The sequence below is a fragment of the Heterodontus francisci genome, chromosome 15 (assembly GCF_036365525.1).
Source record: "Heterodontus francisci isolate sHetFra1 chromosome 15, sHetFra1.hap1, whole genome shotgun sequence".
In the NCBI taxonomy this organism is placed as follows: domain Eukaryota; kingdom Metazoa; phylum Chordata; class Chondrichthyes; order Heterodontiformes; family Heterodontidae; genus Heterodontus; species Heterodontus francisci.
Genome location: NC_090385.1, coordinates 42,848,257 through 42,867,607, shown reverse-complemented (window position 1 = coordinate 42,867,607; position 19,351 = coordinate 42,848,257). Strand labels below are relative to the sequence as shown.

Here is a 19,351-nt window from a genome sequence, read left to right as displayed (position 1 = left end):
GTTACAAAGGGAAGCAGGAATGAAATGGGAAATCTAATTGGGGACGAGATGCTGAACACATTTTTTTGCATCATCTTTTAAAAAGGACAGTGGATGTGAGAATGTTGATCAATTGTTAGTGATAACTGTAGAATTGGAATTGGTTCCGAAAGAAGTCACTTGGTGCCGATAGGTGCAGCCTAGTCTGTTGAAGGAAGTCAGAGAGGAGAACAAAGAGTCTGACCACGACTTTGTACTCCTCTTTATTTCCCACTCAACATAATTTATATATTTAGTCAGTATAACATCTTCACTCAAGAAGGGAGAAAAGGATAAACTGATTAACTGCAGATTAATTAAACTAATATCAGTCATGGCAAAGTCTTGGAACTCAAAATTCCTAAGCCTTCGAGTGCACTTCTATGATGCTTAAATAAATGGTAGGAAAACATTGTCCTATTTCAAATGCCACCCCCGATGAAGAATTCTGCTGGCAGGCTCCTTCTGCACTTCATGCACTCCCACCCATCTCCTGTCTTAATCTTAGATGAAGAGATGAAACTGGCATTAACCAGAATTACCACCAGTTGTGGTGTCCAACTTGTCATCATGTAAAGCATACCTGCATGATATAGGTGCATATGCATGCCGGGTAAATATCCTGGCAGAATAGGGGTCAGCAACTTATTGCCTTGAAGAAAGCAGCAACTGAAATGTGTAACCTTTTTATCCCAAAAAAATCCACACAATGTCACATGTATGCATATTCTAGCAGGGATCGGTAAAGTGGGAATCTTGGCTGCTTTTTCTCCCGTTCAAGGGTTGCAGAGATTAACTGTGTGTCCCGAGCACCACCCAAATGAGATTACCTAACTCAACATGGACCAACTAAGTTATCGCAATGTCAGGAACCTCACGTTAAATAAATAAAAAGATTTCAGAGACATTTTGCACCTGAAGACAAATTTATTAAAATGATCTGTACATTTTTGACAAGATTGTCAAGGAAAAAATAAAATTTTTTAATAAGACATATTAAAAAATTCCCATACAAATGTTTCTCATTGGAGACACAGGAGTACAATATGTACAATTGGCAACAAAAACACATACAAGTTAAAATACCTGAGATCAAAAATACTCTTAATATTAAATAGAATCTGTGCCATTATAGGTCCCTACAGGCCTTCCAGTCCATCAATACTTAATCACACACACTCCTCAGATAATACTCCACTGGAAACAGGCAACATCTATTAACATAACATACAAGAACTCGCGTTGCACAAAAGCATTCTTTGTGTCTGTTTCTTCTCCCCTGCATGAGAATACAATACTGTAATAGTAACGATGGAACGAAACAAATTGTGGGTGCGCGCTCCACATTTTTCCATTTGTTAGTTGTAATGGATGTAAAATCATGTAAATCCCACCCATGATTTCCAAATATATGGCTTGCGGGGTTGTATGGTCTACTCCTGCTCCTATTTCGTATGTTCTTAAATATGGTCTCCTACTGGGTGAGGTTCCCTGCCTAAAGCACAATTCTGTATAGTCAGCCCTGTACTGTTATTTAAATAACATACTCTCAATATTCCCCTGCAAAATGCCCTTTATGTTTCCTCTTCACATTAAGAGGAACAATTGGTAACTTCAGAAGTCACAAAAAGCAGGTTGGAATACAAGAAATCAGGAACTGAGAAAAGTCCATTCTGTCCATTAAGTCCAGTCCTTCTGCAGAACTTGTAAAATCTTTTGACATGAACTATCTATCCCAGTCATTCCATCTCCTGAGGAAAAGAGCTGCATAAATTCTGATTCCCAAAAGTAAATCAGTCCAAAGTCCAGAATATCTAACTATATATCCGACATCATATAGCCTTGACAGTTGCTTTTCTTGGCTTGACATTTCAATGATCCTAGCAGTTTGAAATCCATTGTTACACTACTTCACATTTGTTTACAGGATAAAGGCACATATTTTGAGATGCAGTCCAGACTCTACCAGGAGGCTCATAAGCGAATTTTCCATGCATCACTTCAATTCATGAAACGAAATAGCTATTGTAGCTGGTGGCCTCTCTAATACATGCGGGTTTGCAGATCTTTTACCCACACATTATTGTACGGTATTGTTCTGTTATTTCTCTCTAGTCCCACATCCTCCCTCTTCCAGCCTCCTTTGAGTAGCTTGCCTCATCCTCTTAAAGTGCTAAGCTGCATCTCCCTTTGAACCCTGATTAATTTAACTCCCTTGCACTCAAAAATTCAACCCCACCTATCTTGAGGTCTGTTTGGTCATCTTCTGGCTCATAGATGCAACAAAAGAACAAGAGAATTTAGGAATTGCTGTGAGGGGCCCATCATCCATAGGGACAATTGTCATTTTGCCTCTACCCTAGGGCTTAGCAATCGACTATATTCAACTTAAAAAAACATACTTATTTGCAACTGAACTAAACCACATCAAAACCAAAAGTTAATCTTTAAAAGGAAGATTAATTGGCAGATTAATTTTCTTTACATTCAGCTCATGCACTTGCAGTGAGAGGGATGCACCCAGTCCCCACCAGCCAGAAGAAAAGAATAGGGTTTAGGCTCCAATTTAGTTGGATGAAGTCAGGTCTGTACAACTAGAATGGACTAAATTAAATCCAAATCTTCCAGGTGCTGATAGAATCTGAGGGATAATCAAAGAGGGCAATTATAATCCTATATCCAGTAGCTGCCACCTCGCTGAAAGAGCTCATGATAATTTGCAGGATCACAGCCAAACAGGAAGGGTTATGCTGACAATTTTAGACCAGTCAAAGCTGTTACTATAGCAATAAGAAAGGCACAGTGATACCATCAAAAACAGCGGAACTAACGGGAATCCATTATCTGTCCACTATCTTTGCTGTCGAGTTTCCTGTTACTGAATTTTAAATGTATGCTCTTTACACAATGACCAGACATTTCAAATGCTCTGTGAAGTATTTATCTTTAAAGACTGTGATCCAAACTCATATCTGGCACCGTCTTTATTCTTGTGATCAGCCAAAGTAAAATTTTAACAATAATTGGCACGTGGAAGAAATGTAAAGATTAAATGTAAAATAGTGGCAATTTAAAGATAAAAATGTTGGATTGAAGATTTCAGGAGAGAAATTAATTTTTTCTTCACTGTTTAACAAATGAAACATGTTGCTGGTGCACATATAGTTCAGTAAAATTCAAATACAAGAGTCTATTCAAACTCCAGAATAGAAAATCCCTTGCAGTCTTTAAAAAAGTAGTTATTAAAATGATTTGTTAAATGGGATTTACTAATAGAAGATATGAATTTTCCAGGTTCAGAGAGATTACCAGCCTGCTAGGGTAAAGCTTGTTTTCACCTGAACTCCTGCAGCAAGACCTGCCCATGGTCACAAAACTCCAATAATAAGGTCTCACCAGGCCAAAAGAAATGAGCAATATAATACAGCTATAAATCATACACACTGAATCCAAAAAGGCAAGGCCTTAAAGGTCTAGAAAATTCATTGCTATTGGCTAACCTGCAACAATATGTTTGCAATATTAAAAAAGTAAAATGGCTGAGTAGAATAATATAACAATTAGTAGTTAGTGCTAAATGTTGGCATTCCAGCCAAACTACCACTCCACCCTGCCACAGACTGGACATTGCATTAGTTCCTAATCAGGCTCAAAGACAAGTGAGTGCTCCAGACTGTAGCAGCATATAACCACCGACATGGCTGAGCTACATAGAACCACGCACTTTATATATACATATCAGGCTATTACAAATTATGCCATCTAACCCCTGTTAGTACACACTGTCCAGCAGCAATATTAGTCAGAAATCACAAGGACCTAGTGGTCCCAGTGAAACGCATTTAATCACCAATACACGAAAATAGCGTCAAAGTGAAGCAGCAAAGGTGAATAAAATTCGAACATGCATCACCAGATGACTTCTAATCAAATGTATTAACTTGCTTGTAGTTCAAAGTTTTTTGTGCGTTTTAAACTGCAGCATTTAAAAAGTCAAAGGAAAGTACTCTCTAATGGGGTTTTAACTCTGTTAGTCAAATTGTATTTTTACTAAATGGAAATTAAGGATTATCAGGGTAGCCAGTAATAAAAATAACCAGTGATGTTCACAGGTTGTCAAAACTGCGGGATTAGAAATCCAATCCCAACAGGATATATCAGGCTCTTTCTTTGGTGCGATATTGAAAGTTCCCAAACAAAAGCAACACAAATAACTGAGACTGCTAAACCCAACTCCATAGGACAGATGAATTGCCTCCCTATTAAAGCTGCAGGGTGGGATAGTTCACCCAAACTACTTGAAACAAAAGGAAACTTTCTAAGATAACTAAAATAACAAATCCAAAGCAAAAAAGTAAAATCAGGTGAAATCGCAACACAAGTTCCATCAATGCCCTCTGGTTATAGAAGACATCCAGTCGACACTTGGGCCCCAGATATTCAATTTTTGCAAAAGGTTGCCAACTCTGCTTGGGTATATTCCTGGAGGTTTCATCACATGACCTCCTCCCTTGAATGACCCTCCCCCCACACTCCCACTATTGGTGTATCCTCCAGTCGCACTGCCTTCCCACTGCCAATTGGAAAGGGAACAGACTCTGTTGTATCAATCTTGTTGAAATAGCCTCTCACCAGTCCCATCTCCAATGTTTTTATAGCTAATAAATGAAAGTGTTCGAAGAAAAATTTTTTAAAACACAAATTTTGTTTAGTCATTTTTCTCCAGGGTTGCTTGCATCAAGTGTCCTGGAGATTAATATTCAATTCCTGGAGACTCGGTGATAACCATAGAGGATTGGCAACCCTAAGCACATGTCCAATGTGGTGGGAACCCCCCATTCCCTGGCCATATAGCTCCACCTTCAGCTGATATTCCTCCATAGGAGGATTCCCCAATCGCAATAAAGCAGCCAGCAGTAATAGGGGCAGAGATCTGCTGTAATAGATGACAGAAAACCTGTCAAACAAACCATTGTTGCCACAGCCTCTGACCTGCCTGTAAAACTAGTTCCTTTTTTAAAAAAAAGTTTGGCACTGTAACGGGCAATCACTCGTCAATTGCATGGACATCCCAACACTTAAGCTTTAAGCCCCTCCCTCCACTGCCATAGCAATACTAAATGCCGGGAGGAATTGGTGTAACTATACCAATGCAAAACACAGGAAATACATTGGATCATGTATTTCCGTCATTTAAATCCGGTTTCCGTACATCTACTGATAGCTGTACTGAATGCTCAGGAAATCAGATGGGCCTAAAAATGGGCCAGTGGGTCTCCCGTTTCCATTTTCTGCCTTCGCCTGCCCCAGTTCTATGCAGAAATCGACAGGAGGGCAGAGAACTGGGCCTGCACATTGATATTCAAGGATCCCTTAGAATAATATGAAAGAGTCCTATTATGGAGCAGTGTGTGCCTAACCCCACTGGATACAAGTATTGCTTCCCCTACAGGATCAATGCTGGGAGTAAAGAAAACAAAAGTAATAAAAGTAATAACATTACATTACAAAATCAGCAAGATAAAAGGTAAGTTTCCAAATCTGGCACTGCCAATGTGGACGTCGAACTCACATCATGCAATAACATGAAACACTCCTCCTAAAAATTGCAGAGCCAGGGTCATGCTCAACCCCACCGGATACAACAGATGTACATCCTTAAAAGGTTGATACACTAGAGTTCCAGAAAGGAAGAGATAACATGAAGGAACTCATTTGAAACAAAACATTCTCAACTTGGAATTATTTGAGAAAATGATCACCAGCCTGGGATTCCACTCAGATGCCCAAAAGGCAAAAGCATTTGGGAATAATCAATGACCATATTGTTAGAATGTGGTCAGTGTGCAACAGCTTTGACTGCATCAGCAGCGCAAGTCAGAACAAGTTATAATGACATTGCACAGATCAATTGTGAGGCCAGTTTCAGAGTATGTTGTGCAGTTTTGTTCACCTGACCACAAAAAAGCATAAGGCTACATTAGAAACTATTCAGAGGAGCTGGATATTTTCAGGCCTTAGGGACTAAGTTCTAAAGAAACGCTCACGTAACCAAACTTATTTTCACTGGAGAAAGGCGATATAAAACCATCCCCAAATAATTAAAGGTTTCAAAAAGCTATTTAACTTGGTCGATGGGCATAGGTTCAGAGGACCCTTCCAAAATTCATAAGCTTCAACAAGGTTAGGGATTAGGCAAAGCATTTCTCCCCACAGGATCATGGGTATGTGGAAGACACTCCAAGATAAGGTAATTGATTTGGGGTTAAGTGATGCCTTTAAAAGAATGAGCTTGGTTAATGTCTGTTGAAAAGGGGAATTGAGGGAATAAATATTATTTATTGAGATATTAACAACACAACTTGATTTTATTTTCAGGGAGGGAGGTAAAGAAAGTTAATGTTCTTTATATTAGGAGATCATAAGATGGTTAGGATGAGACAACACAATAAAATAATTAAACATGGACTCTGGATGAAGGGAGCTTGATTGGCCCAGTGGCCTTTTCTCTCAGCACTTTCTTGTGTTCTTTTGCAGATCAGTCCGTGAATCCAGCAATTGCTAATTAGGGGCATTGACTTATCAATGACTGGAAAGTTTAAATTTTGCTTTACAATGTTTCTAGTATTTTTTTAACCATTGTTTGAGTTTTCATCCCATGATTAAGACCCACAAAACAGTACCAACAAGCACCAGCAGTGATGAAATGTGTGTACATGCCAATTTTCCCACAACACCAGGTTTCCTCACTATGATGCAGCACGGATGGGGGAGGGGTTGAGCAGACACCATGCATTGATCCAAAGAGGGATAGGGGAAAGAACATCATTGAACATCCCTTAGTGTTTGGCTTCAGAGTTACTAAGGCCAGGGCCCAGAGCATTATTTGCCTGCCTCCACACTCAGGTATTGTACAATCAATGTGCGGGAAGAGCAGGAGAAAGGAAATAGAATATATACCTTTAAATCTATATACATGTTAGATATTTACAGGTACACAACGAGTCCTGTATCTTGGTACCCCATATCTTGAATGTGCAACATAAAAAGTTAATGTGGTACTCTACAGAAATGTGTACAGAATCTTATATGAGCACGAGATTAAATAGAATAACCTCACAATGTATAAACGTTCAATATTGCCACAGAGGACACTCTGTAGCTTGTCAGTCATTATCAGCCCACATTCAACACAGCAAATGCACCATTCCGCTTTAGTTCAGCAACCAATTCACACACCTTCCCCTCAACAGCCCCAGCCAACACTTCCCCACATATAGTAAACAATTTTCTGGAAATTAACATTCCATACCCCTCTCATATTTCCTTATTCTATTGTTTAACAGCCTCCACCCCCATTTCCAAGGCATTTCCTTGCATTTATCTTTTCTACTAGCCAAATGGGAATATCACTATGAACAGATTTACAGCAACTAGAACCAGGCTAGATCAGTAAAGTTTTAACAACTTTGAGTACAAACTAAAATGGTCCCTTATTTTGCTCCAGATGCACGCGAGCAAGAATGTCACAGCAGTTAAGGGATTAAAGCCTCAAACAGGCAACAAGATTAAAACCAAGACACGGGACAGAGAAACAATCTCTTTTTAAAGGCATCTCATCAACCTATCACTACTTTACTGCTAAAATCTATCAATGTAATTAATGCAATGTAATCATTTAAAGACTTTGCTCTATGAATCAGATACCAGGAAGAATTTCTTTACACAAAGAATGGTTACAGCCAGGATACTGGACACATTAAAGAAACAGTTGGATATTATAATAGGAAGACAAAAAGGCTGGTATACTGTAAGTATGACACTAAATGGGCTGAAGAGCCTTCTTCATCTGAACGCATCTTGTGATGTATCTTGTCCAGCTGGGGTAGGTAGAAGACTGATCATCATTCAATGATAGTTGTCAACAGGACACACTCATAAAAAACACCTTTCTCCTGCCTGTAGTGTCAGCTCATTTCAGATTTTGGTCTCGAGTCCCCGTGGATTTGATGGCAGAAAGGAGTCCCGAATCCTAGCAACCTCTACAGCACAAAGGTATCCAGAGACCTTGTTGTACCATTCTGGAGTCCTGCCCCTGAGAGAAAAAGAGGAAATAGAAACACAAGAAAAGTCAACAACAAGAAAAGGCTATTCAACCCATCAGTACCCTAACAGTCCCATTATAACATTCAGCTTCATTTCAAACATTTCTGCTGCTACTATTCCAGCCAGCAGATTATTCCAAACAGTTGTCACACTGAGTAAAGAAGATCTTCCCAATTTCTGTTTTAAAATTAGTTTGCACTAACTTCCATTTAAGTCTTCCAGTTCTGCTTCCCTGGCTTACTTGGAAGTAATATTCCACCCTATCAATATTTCTATACTATGATAAGGTCCCCTTTAATCTTCCTCTTTGTAGAATGCAGATCCTGCAGTCACGACACAATTGGAAGACCACCCCAGCAGAAATTCAACTTCAAAATATTATGTACAGGAAGTTCCTGAATGGTGATCAAAGAACATGTCCATGACCCAAATAAGAACTTAAGAAATAGGAGTAGGAGTAGGCCATTCAGCCCTTCGAGCCTGCTCCGCCATTCAATGAGATCATGGCTGATCTTCTACTTCAACACCATTTTCTTGCACCACCCCTGTTACCCTTTGTGTTTTTAATATACACTGGACATTTTAAGAACCTTTTCAGTAGAAGTGTTTACTTGGAACAATCAAGAATCCAACTATTCACCATCTTCTGCTAAATCTATGGATTTATATAATTTACAATTGTTTAATACATTTTATTCTTGGGCACCAGGTGACACAATGGGTTAGTGATTGACCTTTGCGCTCTGAGTCCTACTTAATGTTAGTAAAGGTTTAACATGAAATGACTCTTCACTGTCTCAACTGAGGGAAAAAAAAAGTTGCAGTGGAACAGATGGGTTGCTATTCTGAGATTGGGCCTGGGACTCATCGTTGGTCAGAGTAGAAGCCACTTTATTTGACTGGGAAATGTTTGATGTCATTCCAGTGCTTCATCTTCCAGCACTAACATCTAGCACCCTATGAGCACAAAGTCCATGAAGGAGAAGTATCTTAGGAGGAAAAAAACACATGTTTCACAATCTAATTCAAGACTGGACTTTGAGGTTTTCAGTTCATCACAGTGGCTGGCTATGGAAGGCACCTCTTTCGCTCTGTCTGGTAACCTAGAATGAGAACTCCTGAAACTTAACTAACTGGTGTACTTGGGTCTGACTGAAGGGTGACCTCAGTGCCTGAGAATTACTCCAGTCACTAGGACTGCACTCTTTACCCTTTATGTTCACATTCCTGTGATTTATGCAGAATCATGCTTGAGTTACAGAGTGGCAGGAAAGTCATGAAACATACCTCAGGTCTGTCCTGGAGATATATGTGAGCCGGGACCGGCCTGAGTCACAAGCCTCAACCAGGTACTGCGAGTTCAGGACTACTGCTCTCACACCTCCTTCCAGGTGCACGGAGTCATGCTCAACAGAGACTGCCACCAGAATGCACGTTTCCTTCAGTAAATTGGCCCGCCATGTCCTAGATCAAAAAGAAAAGCATTACATTGCTACAGTGGATTGGACATTGGACTTTCAACCCTAGAAATTCAGCCCAGATCAAAAGCACAAAATGATCTTGTTCTCGCTGATGGTAAGGGCATGGCATAAAGTAAATTTGGTGCTTTGTGGGAATGTGCAACAGCATCAAATAATATGCACTGACTGGTAGAAAACAGTGGCTAAGCAAGAGTGAGGCACATTGCTCTTGCACCCAGAATGTGTGTGGACCGTGTTAACAATAGTTGGAACTGTTAGCAAAATACACATGCACTTCAATTTGTTATTGCAGACAATCAATTCAGAGAGGATTGGAATGTCTCAGAATATATATTCAGGTTACCTGCTAGGCAAAGAGTTTCTGATGAATAGAATTTACTGAGAAGCATTCTGGTTTGTAAAATCCTGATTTTGAAATTGGTAACTTCTTCCGTACTAGGAGATATTTATTGGCAGTGTGTGTGGCAAATGAGAGATACAAGGGGCACATTTTCATATTTTTTCCACTAAACATATTGAATTGCCTGGAAAATCAGGCAGGGTGGCGCAAATGTTCATAAAAGGAGCCTGCCCGATATTGCATTCGTTAATGTCAGTGTAACGAAATTTGGGCAGACTCTTTTATAAAGTGATATACCCAGCAATCCAATATATTCTGGTACAGAAATAGAAAAATCTGCAGAAATTGTCTTTCAGAATGAAGTGGATGGGATGTGGCATTTATTGTTGGGAAGTAAAGAGATCAATGGAAATAGACATTTGGGAAAAAATGGAGGTCGTCAGTAACAAGCGCAAAAAGGAAGGAGAAAACCGGTGAACTATGGGGTTTTAAAAAGAGGAAAGTAAAAAGACAGAGGGATATATTTTTACCTACACTGTCTAAACATAAAATATTACCCGAACAAAGCAAAGAGACGAAACACACCCAATTTTACTTCCTCTAATTTAAATAGAAGGAAACTCAAATAGACTCTGAAAACAACATGCAGCATTCCCTGCTCGATCTTCCTCTAAACACTCCACTCAGTGATACTTTACCCCTAGGCATTACAGATGTATATTACTCCATAATGTAGAAAGGGACTTAAAAGTAAGAGGATCAGGAAGAAAAATAGGAAACTGGAATAACTAGGATCATGGCTGGGAATTGGAAAAAGATAGCAAATGGCACAATGAGAACCAAAATGGAAAAATGAAAGATAAAGCCAGGCAAGAGGGTCAGGATGCAGGATGGCACAGGGTTGGAATGGGGCAAAACAAAGGACAACAGGGAATGCCTCTGGTCTCAGCTAAGCGAAGGAGGTGGGGGGGCGGGGAGGGGGAGCAGCAGAAATATCAGAGGGACAAGAGTAGGCATGGAAGCCAGCAGTTGAAATGTTGTAGGGTAGAATGAAGAGTCATGATGGTATGTTTTTGAGGTAAAAATGGGCCCAAAAATGGGATCACAGCACCCAGGAAAAGGCCAATGGGAGAGAGAGTAGCTATTTTTAGCAAAGATACTTGAACTCCAACTTTTGGAACACAGGGAGTGGCGCTGAAGGGCAAAGAGCAGGATTGATTCAGAACCAGGAGGCTGAGGTAAAGGAAAGAGTCAGACAAGAGGCTGATCAATTTTATTTTTTTGTGGGGGGGGGGGGGGGTGCGGGGGCTGGGGGATGAGCCTCAGGCTGAAAGAGGGCCAAAGGAGAGTAGGGAACAGGATCAGAGGTAAAAGTACATTTGAAAATGTTACTGTCAGAAACAGCATTAGAGGCACAAGCATTAGTTTTACATTTTTTTTTAAACGTATAGATCAGCAGATGAATTGCAGAATCCAAATATAGTCAGGAATGGGCCAATAATTTAGAGTTTCTGTTCTTCCAACTAAATTGGCATTGAGCCCAACAGGTTTCTAAGGTCAAACATGTTTAAAATGTTTAGATGGACTCCCAGTAGTAGAATCACTGAATCATAAAGCAAAGAAGGAGGCCATTCAGACCATCATGTCTGTGCCAGCTCTGAAAGAGTTATCCAATTAGTCCCACTCTCCTGCTCATTTCCCACAGCCCTGCAAATTTTTCCACTTCAAGGAAATATCCAATCACCTTTTGAAATTTACATTGAATATGCTTCCATCATCCATTCAGATCCTAACACAGTGGGTGCAATTTTGTGCTCTCCCCCGCAGCGGGTTTGGAAACAGAGAGAGCATAAAATCAGGTGGGATGGCTTGTCCCACTGTAGCTGCAACTACCCATGCGATGGGTGGCCCTGTTGGCGCACGAGAAGCACGGCACCAAAAACCACATGGGCTGCTTCTTGGCTGTGACAGGGAAAGGGGTGGGAGGGGTCTCTCATTCAAAAGCACTTAGTGTCTGAATGAGGGTTCTAGTATCGGGAAGGGGGGCCCGCTGAGGGCCACCCCCTGCCCTTGCTGCTGACTCCCTCCCCTGTGACCCCTTCCACACTGACCTGCCTCAAGGCTGTTTCCAGCGCCACTGCTCAATGTCTCGTTGTTGTAGCTACAGCAGCAGCCACTGCCTCCGCAGTGGCACTGCAGCTGCTGGCCTCTGATTGGCTGGCAGCTCTGCAAGGCCTGGACTTCCAGTGAAGGGGCCCTAAATCATACGGAAGGCCTATCACTCTCCAGTTAAGTACCTCATTGGCACTAAATTTGCTGGGCCTTCTATACAAGAGGTGACGCGGGGATCTCGGAGTCGGTTTCCCCCAATGTCGAAACCCCCGCCACCAGCATAAAATTTCCTCCCCCCTCACCCCCGCCGACCCTGTATTTACATCTGCATTTGAGAGCTCATCACTTGGGGAGATGGCAAGAAATGATCACTGTGCAGCAGCATAAAGGGACAGACCGTTTCAAACATCTGTTGAGTAGCAAAATCTACTCCTGTAGAATTATCAATCCATTTAGCCAGAATTGATTTATAATCCTGCCTTCAGTTTTTACAGCATTATGCCTATCCTAGCAATGCTAAACCTCTGATGAATGTTGGCATTTCAGAATGATACTAGGGCCTGAAGTTACAGGGTCAGATTGCACAAACCTGGTTTATATTCCCTTGAGTTTAGAACGTTAAGGGGTGGTTTAACTGAAGTATTTAAAATGATTAAAGAACCGTCGAACCTCCGCTAAATATCTGGAAAGGAGTTGGAACAGCTGGTAACTGGAGTCCTACTTAAAGTCCGAAGTAGTTTGAGATTCAAGTTGTGTGTATTCTATGAGCAAAAGTTTTCTGACACTGTAAAGGACCCATTGCACACTCAACCTAACTTTATTCAAGACCATTTAAAACAAATTCTTTTAATTGATTATTTGAACACTCAATCTGGTATTCCTATGAAGCCTTTCAGGCAACCTCTGTCCCTTTAGGAACACATTGATTTACATTCAGTAGGGGTGATAGCCACTGGTCGCTATGTGTTAGTTCCATCATAGATATGCCCATGAAGAGTTTCTCTGGTCACTATATGCAGCAAACTCATAAATGAGAAAATACTGAGCAGAGGAAATCATTCACATAGCATGTTTGGCCTTGAGCCCAAATCTAATTATTCTCATTCAAAAATAAATATCTGCAAACTGCTCTTTCTGGCTGTTGAACTCATTGCAAACTATTCATTACCGCAAAATGACAGAACGTAAAACATTTCAGAAGTTTACTTCAACTATTTCCTGTGATATAGATCCTACATATATGCTGGGAAAGACACAACCACCAGCATAACTGCTTCTGCTTTTCTTACATGATGTTACAATTAAAATTGTATTTAGTTACTATAGTATTCAATTGAGGAGATTCCATTAACCACAAGTTCCTCAACATGGTCAATCAGAAACCAGACAAGGTACCCAATTACAGTGCAATGCTACCGTTGTAGGCACATAATAATGCACTGTTGCTGACTCAGTAATTGGTCTTACCTCAAGACAACAAAGTCTCGCCTGGGATGTGGTGCCATGCTGTCCAGAACATAATGGCAGATATCCATATTTTTATCCAAATGTTCCACAACATTCCCCATCAACAAATCGTCATCCCAGAGATGGCGTTCTCGCAGCAGACGATTTAACACGGAGTTAGGGGATGCTTCTACCTCAGTTGTCACTTTCCATAAACGAATGGGCTGTCCGTCGCCAACCTACCAGCACAGGAAAGAACACAAAAAGCGTTATGGGTATTGTGCTGAGAGGTTTGTCATCCCCTTTCTCCATTTGAGATGGAGCCTCAAGCAACGACCATCACATCAGAGATTACAGAAAATCAGGGCATTACAGGAAATATCCTTGCGGAAAATAATCACAGCTACCAAATTTGCTAGATCATTCCTATTTGAGAACTAATGTTTAACCCATTTCCTAGCCTAATTCCAGGGTTTATGGAATTGTCCCACCGTATTAAGATTCATCCCACTTCTCCACTGCATCAGCTCTTGCAATAGAGAAAAAGTTTCTCTAATGCACTTGTACAAGTACACAGATGGAAGACATCAACCACATAGCTTTGCCAGTTATCAAATTTGTTGTGTTGTCTGAAGACAGTTGCTTGTGGTTGTTGTTGCCTATGTTGCCAATGATTTTCATCCTCAGCCATTCCAGTCACATAACGTCACATAATGATTCAGTGGTATCATAGGTTAAATTATTCCAATGGGATACTTCTGCTTGGTTGAAGTAACACCCACAACCCTTTGCTAACCTCATTCTCTGTAGTGGCATAAAGTCTGGTCTCTTATGTATTAAATATTTGTTTTTCTACAGTCCATGATTTTATCTGGAGTTACACATCCTAAACAAATGAGTAACTGAGATCACACAATGTCTAGCCAGACAGAGTGCCAAGATAAAAAAAAAATGGAAGTGGTTTAAACACTCATTTATACCATGGAATTATTCACTGAGTAAGAAAAACTGAGCACATTATCTGTTAAACAAACTGAAGCTTTGATTTCCTCTTTTCTATTAGTTCCTATGTTAATCACTTGCACCAAAGCTCTGTTGTTGGTTGAAACAGATGTACAGTAATCAGAATCCTCTCCAAAATCCAGCAATTATAAATACTTATGACCAGTAGTTAAAGAATCAGCTCAATATTGAGCCATACAGATCAAAAAATCTAACTTAATTGTCAGAGCAACCCTTGTGAGCTAGGAGGACAAATTAATCAGCCAGGGTTACTACTGCAGTGAACAAATGCAATTTTAAGTGAGAAAATGATCAAGTACAACTGTGACCCTCCCCCCAACTGAACACCCTACTTTTGTTTTTACTTGGTAGGATGTGAGCATTACTGGCAAGGCCAGCATTTACTGTCCATCCCTAGTTGCCCTTGAGAAGGTGCTCACACTCATGATCTGGTGAGCAAGTGTACTCCAGTATGAGTTTGGCTCTTCAGAAAAGAAAGAGGTGAATTGAGGGAAAAAAGATCTAGATGATAAATTAAAACAGTTGGTGGTATATTTCACTACAGAAGAAGCATAGTCTTCTAGTTAGTGCACAGATACACAGGGATATTAGTATCCCCAGCAGGAAGGGAAAATTAAAGATTAATCCAATGTGGACTACACAGATAAATCTCGACCAGTTCAAAGTGGCATTGATAAAGGCCCAAGGGCAACTTGCATGCCTTCTCAGTCAAAATTGACATGTGACATAGGGAGACCAGAGAACAGAAGAATAGAGAAAAGTTCGCAATCCTAGTGCATGGTTCTGGGTTTGCCGAGGTTTGGCAGAGCTATAAAATACACATTACATTACAGTAACATGCAATTATTATTCTGTGGAAAGCAAGAAATGGTTTTAGGGCCAACATTCATACTACATTTTAAGAAAGCAAATCCAGTGTGCTTGTGTTCTCAGAAAAGTACTACTGATGATAAGCATGCAAAATAAAGTTACACATGCCTATGTATGCATGTATATTGTATAAAGGTCTCCTCCCTCTGAAAGACAACTGGGTGGTAAATTGATGTCCTTTTTGTTTCAGGAAACTGGTTTTAAAGCCAGATCCTAGAGGTGAAAAGGCAATCTCAAGAATTTCACACAAACCAGACTCAATTGTATATGAATGGTCCACTTTGCTTGTTTGTGGATTGTCCACTCCAGTCTGCATAGAGGAACGACTTGGCAAGCAAAATTTGGCCTAAAGCTTAGCCGTGACGAATCATTCAATGGCCAATTTTAATATGGCAATTCACTTCAAGAGCTTCATCTTGTGAAATTTCATCCAATACCTTCTTGTAAGAAAGCTCCGTGTTCACAGGTCCGACAGTGCTGGTCCAGCCTCTAAATTTCTCTCCGGCCTCCCTTAGCAGACCCTGGATTCTGTCTTCCATGTAGTCCATGTAGTCCTTAACTCTGCCTTCAGGATGTCTCCTGAAGCCCTCCATGGGCAGAGGATGAGCATCAGCTGCTATGTAGGAGTTTTGAGACTGTACCATTATATCATGTGGGATCTGTCAGGAGAAGAATTTTCAAATTTCAGGTCCGCTCTAGATACTTTCTTGGGTACAGTAGTGCTGATCACTCCTATAAGCACTCCAAGTAACTTATGTTCAGGAGTGTCCCCACACTGTCCAACATCTAATTATACAATAGCATACATGAGAAGTAAAATAGCAATCCATTGTGATCTTAACTGGATATTGTGTCTTTCACACACATCCCCTCTTGTGTACTTCTGCAATCTTTACTAAGGCACCTGAAACACCAGATACAAATCTTTAAGCTGTTTTATTTAACAGATAGCACAGTGGCGCAGTGGTTAGCACTGCAGCCTCACAGCTCCAGCTACCCGGGTTCGATTCTGGGTACTGCCTGTGTGGAGTTTGCAAGTTCTCCCTGTGACCGTGTGGGTTTCCACCGGGTGCTCCGGTTTCCTCCCACAGCCAAAGACTTGCAGGTTGATAGGTAAATTGGCCATTGTAAATTGCCCCTAGTATAGGTAGGTGGTCGGGGAATTGAGGGAAGGTGGGGATGTGGTAGGAAATTGGGATTAATGTAGGATTAGGATAAATGGGTGGTTGATGGTCGGCACAGACTCGGTGGGCCGAAAGGCCTGTTTCAGTGCTGTATCTCTAAATAAAACAGTTAACAGATAATCAAATCCAATTTTAACCCAACCTGCCCTGAAAGATAGCTCTGAGCTTCCTGTTTGTTTCTTTCAGATTTCTCCACCTCATTAAACACTCACTGTTTATCATGGATAATATTTCTGCTTCACTCCGTAGGATGGAAGAACCATTGGAAGAAGAGGAGTCTGAGGAACCAGGACAAGCAGCAGGTGAACCGGTTAGAAAAGTGCAGGCGAGGGGAGCGGCTCATAAATGGCCTTACCCAGACCATATAAATGCATTAAATCACTCATTACCAATATCACACATTTCAATTTCAACTCCTTTCATCACTGTTGCACCACCCTCCTTCGCTACTAATAGCCAAGTGTTTTCAAAAAATACCAAAGTACGAGCCCTAAAATTTTCTTTGATGGTACCTGGAAAAGTTTCTTGCACTCTCCGATCATGTGACCCAGTCCATCAGTTGCTGCCAGATTCTCACTGAGGTCCCTCTGATCAGGCTTGCTCAGTACACCCCTCCGTCGGATCAGCCTACAAATAAGGCCAGGGAAAATGTGACATCAGAAAAGTTATATAACAGATACAAGCACTGAAGTAGACATCATTGTTTCTATGATACAAACTGTTATCATTAATCAGTTCGACAGATATTACATTGAGCTACAACACAAATCTTCCACATCTCATCAGTATCCATATTCAGTTAGGCAATGGCCGTGAAGATCAGCTCTCTGATGGAGATTTTAGTTCTACAGTGATAAAACTGCCGTTTTTTTGCCTCTTTACATTTCTAAATGCTGTGATGTTGCTCACTGTTTTCTAGATCAGTATAACGCATGGGAGGGAAGTTAGGTTTTAGGTGAATCTGCAATGGTTTAACGATGATCCTTTGAATTGTATGCTGAAATGTGTTTATTGTCTTTTCTTTCATCTCTGACTTTTTTCAATCTATTTCCTCTCTTCCTTATCATTTTTTGTCTTCCTCTTGCCTTTTCATCAGGTGAATTTGGAATTAAATTTGGAGGGTGATTTAAATTCAGCCCAGACAAGGCAAATAAAGGTCTCCTCCCTCTGGGTTCAGATGGGCATTAAACAGCCTATGTAGTATGCAAATAACAGCAGGAGCATTCACAGTATCCAAACCAGTAATCCTCCCTCAAGCAACACCTAACAGATTGACTGGTCATTCATTTCATTGCTATTTTTGAGGCACTGCTAGTGCAGAATGACTGCCACATTTGTCTACAAAACAGAAATCATGTACTCCAAAGGTAAGCATTTGTATATCATTTTTTGAAGATATTTTCAATTTTATTGCATCTTGTCACATCACAATATTATTTTTAATGCTTCCCTTTCCTAATCTTATTCCTCATCCGCCCAGCATTACAACGTGACACTTTATATTCATAGAATCATGGAGAGTTTAAGGCACAGAAAGAGGCCACTTGGCCCATCGTGTCTGTGCCGGCCGAAAAACGATCCAACCATTCTAATCCCACCTTCCAGCATTTGGTCCGTAGCCCTGCAGACTCCAGACATCTTTTGAATGAGTTGAGGGTTTCTGCCTCAACTACCCTTTCAGGCAGTGAGTTCCAGATCCCCACCACCCTCTGGGTGAAAACATCTTTCCTCATCGCCCCTCTATTTTTTCTACCAATCACTTTAAATATATGCCCCCTCATCATTGATCTCTCTGCTAAGGTAAATAGGCTCTTCACATCCACTCTATCCAGGCCCCTCAAAATTTTGTACATTTCAATCAGATCTCCCCTCAGCCTTCTCTGTTCCAAGGACTATTATTCAGGGCTAATAACATACAAATGACACTAAAAAGTCCAAAATTCCTGTCCCACTAACTTTGAATACCACTTTTTACCACTATTTTTTCCCGTTAGAAATAGTGAAGGCAAAAATTTCAGTCCAAAACATATTGTTAACTATTCCTTGTGGCTTTCTAGCCTGCTATGTGCCCAGTGCATAGAAACCATTATTGAAATAGCAGCTACTGCTTCATCCCTTAACCAAGTACACCATCCTCACTCTATTGAAGACCATGTGGGATGAAGGGTGAAGCAAAATCAAACTTACTTATCGCACCATCTCCTATTGACTTTTCCAAAACTTTTAAACTGTGCAACTCTATTTCCACCTTTCTTCCTATATTCTACAAGCTTCTAAAATTTTAGCCTGATGTCAGCTAATTACTACATTTCAATTTTCTTCTCTCCTACTCTTTACAACCTTGGAAATGCATTGCAAAATGGGTTTGACCTATCACCAGAATTTCTTAAAAAAGAAAAGAGACAAGTGATTCCTGATGCCAATATCAGGTCATTGACTAGTTCATCTTTCCGCCAAAGAAAACTACTAACAGCAGAGTTCCAGTGAACCGCAGAGCTCACCTTGGCGATGTTTCTTTTTTCAGCACATTCAGGTGGAATAGGGATGGTGCAAGGCAAACAGCCAGGTTTCTAGCAGTCATTTGGTTCTGCTGTACTGACGCGATGTCACTCAAGAAGTACAACAGCGATTGAAGTACCTCACGGTTCTCATCTGGCATCAGCACAATGGCAGCCTGAAGAGCTTGGAGTCGTTGGTCTTTTGGCACATCTGAGAGAGAGAGAAAGGAGGATGCACACATATGGAACTCTATTTTAACATTCGAGAACAGG

At 40.7% G+C, this 19,351-nt stretch overlaps 1 protein-coding gene across 9 annotated transcripts in view; it reads right to left on the bottom strand.

Annotated features, from left to right (window-relative positions):
• Nucleotides 1–935: 935 nt before the first annotated feature.
• The window catches only part of stard8 (StAR related lipid transfer domain containing 8), a 204,340-nt gene continuing 185,924 nt past the window's right edge, over nucleotides 936–19,351 (bottom strand). For all 9 annotated transcript variants that reach the window (XM_068047466.1, XM_068047464.1, XM_068047469.1 and 6 more), the window contains 6 exons: nucleotides 19,082–19,289; nucleotides 17,093–17,207; nucleotides 15,834–16,055; nucleotides 13,525–13,742; nucleotides 9,412–9,588; nucleotides 936–8,113 (listed from right to left, as the gene is read on the bottom strand). In XM_068047466.1, the coding sequence (XP_067903567.1) occupies nucleotides 7,996–8,113; nucleotides 9,412–9,588; nucleotides 13,525–13,742; nucleotides 15,834–16,055; nucleotides 17,093–17,207; nucleotides 19,082–19,289 (1,058 nt within the window). In that variant the 3' untranslated portion in view covers nucleotides 936–7,995. The remainder of the gene's footprint in view (nucleotides 8,114–9,411; nucleotides 9,589–13,524; nucleotides 13,743–15,833; nucleotides 16,056–17,092; nucleotides 17,208–19,081; nucleotides 19,290–19,351) is intronic.